The sequence below is a fragment of the Portunus trituberculatus genome, chromosome 50 (assembly GCF_017591435.1).
Source record: "Portunus trituberculatus isolate SZX2019 chromosome 50, ASM1759143v1, whole genome shotgun sequence".
In the NCBI taxonomy this organism is placed as follows: domain Eukaryota; kingdom Metazoa; phylum Arthropoda; class Malacostraca; order Decapoda; family Portunidae; genus Portunus; species Portunus trituberculatus.
Window position 1 is genome coordinate 11,781,393 of NC_059304.1, and position 7,500 is coordinate 11,788,892.

Below are 7,500 nucleotides of genomic sequence, written 5' to 3' on the forward strand. Positions count from 1 at the left end.
GCACCCTTCACCCTAGCATGCCTCCCCAATCCACGAAGCCTCCACCCCAGTCTTCCCCTATATTTATCCTCCCACCAGCGCCCTGTCTCATTTCTTCCCCCATCCTTTCCGCCCATCCCAATCTTCAACATCCTCCCTTCCCAGCCCCTCACACAGTTTACTCTTCCTCCCGCCCGTCCGCCCGCCCGCCCACCCACCCGCCTATCCTTCCCGCCCTCCCCTCCTTGCCTTCTTTCCCACTAGCGCTGGAGAGAGAAGAGAAAAGAGGGAATGAAATAAGATGAGAGTCCCCGTGGATAGCAAAGCCTTCCATTATGAACTTTGAGACACACACACACACACACACACACACACACACACACACACACACACACACACACACACACACACACACACACACACACACACTTATATAAGACACCAACACAATACCATCAATTTGAATATGTTAATTTAAAAGAAAAATCTCTGTGAACGTTTGTCTGTCCGGTAACAGGAAAATTCTTTAATGATGTGATTTTTTTTTCTTTTTCCCTTTTCCTCTTCAGTGTTTTAACGTAATGAATTCTCGTGTCTGCCTTTTTTTTTTTTCTTTTATTTATTATTTTCCTTTTCGTGAACTTTCGTGATGATTATTATATTCTGTCTATTCTCCATCGCATTCAACTTAGTCCTATGATTTTATTTATGTTATTTTATTTTTTCAGTTTATTTGAATTTAGCTTCTTCTTTTTTTCCAGTCATATCCATTCACTTTTTTTGTATTTCATTTTTCTTTACGTATATATTTTTCTCATGCTATTTCATTTCGGTGCGTTTCTTTTCATCTTCATCGTCGTCCATGTATTTCATTTACCGTGCATATACTTTTCTACACTATTTTTCTTCTCCCCAGTGAAGTCTTTTAAAAAACGTTCAGATATTTTCGCTTTTCCCTCCCCGACCTCCACCTTTATCTGTGCTTTTAGTCTCTCTCTCTCTCTCTCTCTCTCTCTCTCTCTCTCTCTCTCTCTCTCTCTCTCTCTCTCTCTCTCTCTCTCTCTCTCTCTCTCTCTCTCTCTCTCTCTCTCTCTCTCTCTCTCTCTCTCTCTCTCTCTCTCTCTCTCTCTCTCTCTCTCTCTCTCTCTCTCTCTCTCGTCCTCTAAAATTATTTCGGTATTTTGGCTTTTGTTCTCCGACGTCCGCCTTCATTTCAGCTTTTATTCAGTCTTGGTGTGATTTTTTCTTAGTAATATAAGTGGTCCTTCCCTCGTCTTGTTTTCTGATGAGAATTTGACCCTTACCGATCTAAGTCATTGGACAATTATGCAACTATTCCCTCTTTCACTCCATTTCAACAATAATTCAACTTTTCCAGGCTTCCAACTTCGATTTTCGTGCTCTCATCTGTCGCCCCTCAAACAACACTTCACATTAGTATTCTGTGCTAAGGTGAACGCTAATTGGCTGCCGTGTTGCGTTCCTAGGGCTGTGATGGCTGGCTGGTGGGGACGCCTCTCGGACACGTGCAGCCAGTCAGAGGTGAACAACAAGCTCACCTCATTACCTTGTCTAGATTCTATTAATGGAGTGAAGTATTGTGATTCAGAGAGAGTCAGAAAGAGAGGAGGTGGGTGGGGAAGAGACACACGTACATACATAAAGCCAGACAGAGAGAACAAGAGTGAACGAGTGAAATTCAGAAAGAAGGGAAGTATAGTTGAAGGAAGAAAAGAAAGGTGAAGGAGAAAATAGAAGAAAAGAAAGTAAAAGAGATGTAAAAGGTAAAAGAAGAGAAAATTATGAAGAAGGAAGGAAATAGACAGTTGATTCTTCGATATGATTGTCCGGTAATGACATGTCTAGGTAGATAATCGCGAGTTTCACTGTTACTAAGAAAAAAAAAAAAAAAAAAAAGTCCGCTAGAATGATACCAGTACAATTCATTAACAAGATATGCTGAATGCCTGGTCTTTACACAGGAAGGCACGCATTGGGAAAAGAAACCTGCAGAATATACCATAAAGTTTAAAAAGTAGAAAAAAAGAAAAGAAAAAAAAAGGGAAGCTAATTTACCCTCATAAGCTCATTACTAAAGGAACTAACAAATGTAATGACCGAAACTGAATTGGCTGGACGCAGAAGTTTCGTCCACATGAAGCTGTTTGGCGATTTCCTGAATATTGGAATTTAGAGAGGAAAGAAAGATAGTATTTTTTCTTGGTATTGCTGGTTTCTAGGAGTGAACAGGCTTTACTGATAATCATGTGCACATTGCTAAAATATTCGACTCCGCTATTGTTTTTTTTTATTATCTAAGGGTTACTTCACTAATTATACCAACAATATCATAATACTTTGCTTTTAAAAACGTTTTGTGCACGCTTTGTACGATTCTTTTAACCTTTTGATTACTATGGATTCGCAGGTTTGATCCAGTAAATGGTTTGGTGTGACAGCAGAGTATAATTTCCACTGACAGCAAAAAAAGGACTGATGGAGTATTCAAGTAGACTAGTTTAATTTTAGTAGAATCTAGAATTGTTTAGAGCCAGAAACGAGTGTCATGTTGTTATTTTACTATGATATGTATGAGGTAAGTATTTTTTTTCCCTTTCTGTTCTGTTCCGTTGATTTTAAGAACATAATTTTTTGTGATATTTTATTCTTTCTTCTCGTGCTATTTAAAACTTACGCATTCTGACTTTCATGAATTCAGATTATTAAAACTTTAAGTGTTGTGGCTGCTGTTTCTTTCCCAATGAGACGTTATACATGTAGAGTCAGAGTAGCTTAATAATTCCAATACTTGTTATCTAATTATGTTTGGTAAGTAATATAGCTTAGAGTTGCTGAAGTGGGGCATAGCGAGCGTCTTGTTGCCATATACCTATCAGTGAGAGGAATGAATGTTATTGCTTCCATTCCCTCCCATCCTTCAGTAATCTCAACACCAACAATTATATTTTTCATAAGCAAAATAATCAAGAGTTCCTAAATTGAAATAGTGAGAGTCTTAACCTCATTACCTGCCAGCGAGAGGGATGAAGATGAGCTAGATTAAACTGTGTGACGTGGTGCGCTCTCTCTCTCTCTCTCTCTCTCTCTCTCTCTCTCTCTCTCTCTCTCTCTCTCTCTCTCTCTCTTGTGTGTGTGTGTGTGTGTGTGTGTGTGTGTGTGTGTGTGTGTGTGTGTGTCCCGTCTCGTAAACACTCCTCTCGCTGCGTCTTGTAGGGCTTTGCAACGCGACGCGGAGACTTGAGGACCACCACTAATTGCCTTCCCGCTCTTTGACGTTCGGATAATGTCTCACAAAACATTTCTTGACGCTAGGAAACGTCCCACAAAATATCTCGGTAATAGAGCGTAGGACTGTCTGGTATTATTGACGTGAGCGTGTTACTGTCAGGGAGGTGGACGTGATCTTGTCATTTCGCGAGAGTACGATAGTTATAGTGAAGAGTACGATGTAGTCATGTTCTTGTTGTTGTTATTATTGTTGCTGTAATTTTAACATGTTTTCTTTTCTTTTCTTTATTTTCATCTTTGTAAATTTTTCCTTTCTTTTTTTTGTACAATTTCGTTTGTTCTTCCTTCTTTTTTTCCGAGCTTCATCACCACCATCACTGCCGCCACTACCACCATTACCACTACCTCCACCGCTACCACTACCATCATTCGCGGTTTTTATATCGAACCTCAGTTTTAAGGCTTTGCAACGGAGCGTTATTCGGTCATCCTCATTATAAGTTTACGGTCCGCTTACCGCTTCTAATTTGTTTCTGTCACTCTCCTGTCGTTAGCGCGCATGTGTTTTCCATCCCTGGACAGTCCGTATCCACCTTGCTCCTCCTCTGCTCTCAGTGATTACGTCATTATTAATTCAGTTTCTCATTTTTCTCTCTGTCGGTTGGTGTTTCTTAGCAACTTTTGTTGGTCTATGGTGGCGATCTCTCTCTCTCTCTCTCTCTCTCTCTCTCTCTCTTGTACGTGTAAAACACTTCCCCCGTCTCTTCTTTTCATTCCTCCTCCTCCTCCTCCTCCTCCTCCTCCTCCTCTCCCCTCTCCCGCTTCCTCTCACAAGCCACTAGCATCTCATTTTCAGCCAATCCTCGTCTTTGAGCTCCTCATATTTTTCTTTAACTGATGATATTCACAACCTGAGTATCACCACTTCTACACGTGTGTATGTGTGTGTGTGTGTGTGTGTGTGTGTGTGTGTGTGTGTGTGTGTGTGTGTGTGTGTGTGTGTGTGTGTGTGTGTGTGTGTTTTGAGGATTGCTAGAAGGTTAAGGATGTTGCTTGCTCCTTTTCTTCTTCATTTCATACTTCCTCTTTTCCTTTCCTCTACTTGTGTACCACTAATTTCCTCTTTAGTTCATTTCTTCCCTTCTTTTCCTCCTCTTATTCCTCCATCTCTCTCATGTTCTCCCTATATCCTTCCTTCCTCTAGGCTATCCTGTCTCGTCTCCCCGTCTTCCTCTCAGCCTTCACAGCATAAAGTCGATTTTCAATTACGTGCCAAATAAACTACGCCGCAGCGGCAGGAGGGCCCGTCCCCCGCCCTCCGGGAAGGTGCGGGAGGCTTCCAATTTCTGAGGAAGTTGTAACGTGGAAGCTGCAGCGCCACCACCATCCCTACCACTCTGAGGCGGTAATGGGACTTTCTCTGAGGATTTGGATGCTGTAGTTTACGAGAAATATAAGGAGGGGATACATGCAATAGGGCTGGAGGGTTCACACGCTGGGTGGATGGTGTTCTTAAGGAGAGGGATGTGATGGAAGAGAGAGACACTTACCAGACTTGCCGACCCCATCTGTTCCGAAGACTGCCACCTTGATAGGCTCCGGTGAGGGCGCGATGTCATCCCGGCGACTGTCGGCGGTCACAATGGACGCGCGTCGCTGGCAAGTGGTGCTCGGTGGTGCCAGCTGATTGGGATCATCACCACCTACAGCGCCCTCTACGTCAGATTCCAGTCCCGCCGTGTAATCGGATTCTGCGTCAGTGGTATCGGCCAACAGGTTTTCTGTCTCCGTCTCCGATTCTTGAAAATCAGATTCTTCGGTTTCGTCAAACACCTCGAGGCCAGTGTCCCGCAGGTCGGCCAGTGTGGGCCCTCGGTGACTCCGGCGGCAGGACCTGCGCCCAAGACGGCCGTGATTAGGGCGCGGATTGGCGGCTCTGGCCACACACTCGCACAAAGGAAAGTTAAAGTGGTCGCAGTTGAAGGCAAAACCTTTCTTTCTGTGAATGCCAGCGAGCGCTTCCTCGAGCTCAGAGTTGAGGGTGATTTCTAATGCCTGTGTCGAATGACCAAAACTTTCTGTTTCGTCCTCCTCTTCTCCTTTCTCTGTGCTGTACTCTTTCGCTTCATTCTCTGTCGTGATACTCTGTAATGCCTCCAGGGCAGTGTCTTGGTCTGCCTCAGGTCCAACACACCCGTGGTGGGGCAGCGTGACGGCTGCTGGCTTGCCTGACAACTCCGTGGCGGCGACCTGAGGAAGCATCTCCATTTTCCCGCCACCTCTCCCACTCCTCTGGTGTTGCCACCTTCCTGGGAATCAGGGGCAGATCATTACCACGCCGCACCGTATCAGTCACCTCCTCACTGTGTATAGATGCGCCACATCGTATGATTCATCACACAATAGGGAGTGCTTTCGCAACACACCGCACTGCCACTCTATCGCAGCACACCACACTCTACTGGTTCAATGTAGCCACAAACAACACTGCACCAGCACGCTGCAACACAGCACCACACACTGCACCGAAACTCTACAACAAAGCACCACACAATGTAACACCGGGCTGAGGCAAAGCACCACAGCACAGCTAGGTACACTCACACCCACCAGCTCACAGTGTCAGGCATCGGAGCGCGCTGCGTAATATCAACACTCACGTAGCAGGGATCGTGACCACTCGCCCTGCACACCTCGCCTGGTGCCTTCTGCTTGCTGCTCCCGCCTGGCCTGCCGCAGTAATCCTGTAGGGCGAGACGAGAGGCACTTTATGGACGCGAAAGTAATATGTGGGGAGCACCAGCGCCTGATGGGCGGCTTTAATGGAGCATGTATGACGCTTTTTCCACTAGTCTTTATTTTTTTCTCTTTCTCTACCTCCTCCATTCCTCTCTCCTTGTCCTGCTGCCATATCCTCATCTCTCATCCTCCCCCCTCTAACTCTCCCTTCACTCTGCGTCTGTTCTGCATCGCCGTTTCCTTGACGCACTCCTCCTCATTAAGAGAGAGAGAGAGAGAGAGAGAGAGAGAGAGAGAGAGAGAGAGAGAGAGAGAGAGAGAGAGAGAGAGAGGTGGGACTGGGTGGAGGGAGAGATTTTAAAGTATCTTGCATATGTTAAAGGATTGTCTGGTAAAAAAAAAAAAAAAATCTGGATACATACATACATACATACATTCACACATGCCTGTATACATACTAAATACATACAAAGCAAAAACATGTACACTACTTCTGTATTCTCAACGTGAGAAGAAAAATTTCATACGCAGTGTGTGTGTGTGTGTGTGTGTGTGTGTGTGTGTGTGTGTGTGTGTGTGTGTGTTCGGGGGCGTGCGCGTGCGTGTGTGATTATACCTTCCTACATATTTATCTTCCAAATCATGACAAATGGAAACTGCATCTCCTCCTCCTCCTCCTCCCCTGTGCTTCCTATGGTATACCTTCCTCCCCTCCCTCTCTTGTCCCTCCCTCGTCTCCTCGGCAGGTAGTCATCAATCAAGCCTCAGGTGGTTACTTCTATCCACCTGACTCGTGTGGCAGGTGGTGGTGGTGGTGGTGGTGGTGGTGGAGGGTTCTAAACACACACACACACACACACACACACACACACACACACACACACACACACACACACACAGGGTCTCTCTCTCTCTCTCTCTCTCTCTCTCTCTCTCTCTCACACACACTCTCTCTCTCTCTCTCTCTCTCTCTCTCTCTCTCTCTCTCTCTCTCTCTCTCTCTCTCTCTCTCTCTCTCTCTCTCTCTCTCTCTCTCTCTCTCTCTCTAGGGACGTATTGCTTTCAGTCGACTCGCTGCGAAGGAGATGAATGAGGAAAGAGGAAGAAGAAGAGGAAAGTAAATAGAGATGTTGGAAGTAAAAAAAATGGTCAAAAAGAGAATTAAGGAGACATCATAGTTGGAAATGGAGGAGAAGAAGAAGGAGGAGGAGGAAGAGGAGAAGAAGGAGGAGAAGGAGAAAGAGAAGAAGAAGAAGGCAAGAAAAAGAAGAAGAAGGAGGAGGAGGAGGAAGAGGAAGAGGAAGAAGAGGAGAAGGAGGAGGAGGAGGAGGAGGAGGAGGAGGAGGAGGAGGAGGAGAAAGAGGGAGAGTGAAATAAAAAGAGTCACAGGAAAGACTATTAAGAAACGAGAACTTGGAGAAAAGATGAAGAGAGAGAAAAAAAAAAGGAAAAAAAAGGAGAAAGAAACAAAAACAAGAAAAAGGGACAGGAGGAGGAGGAAAGGAAACAGGAAGAGGAGGAAGAAGACGAGCG

The 7,500-nt window shown here is 44.9% G+C and overlaps 1 protein-coding gene across 3 annotated transcripts in view; it reads right to left on the reverse strand.

Moving 5' to 3' along the window:
• Positions 1–7,500, reverse strand: part of LOC123499591 (ras and EF-hand domain-containing protein homolog) — a 55,384-nt gene that overhangs the window by 34,767 nt on the left and 13,117 nt on the right. For all 3 annotated transcript variants that reach the window (XM_045247843.1, XM_045247841.1, XM_045247842.1), the window contains exon 2: positions 4,779–5,972. In XM_045247843.1, coding sequence (XP_045103778.1) covers positions 4,779–5,496 — 718 coding nt within the window. In that variant the 5' untranslated portion in view covers positions 5,497–5,972. The remainder of the gene's footprint in view (positions 1–4,778; positions 5,973–7,500) is intronic.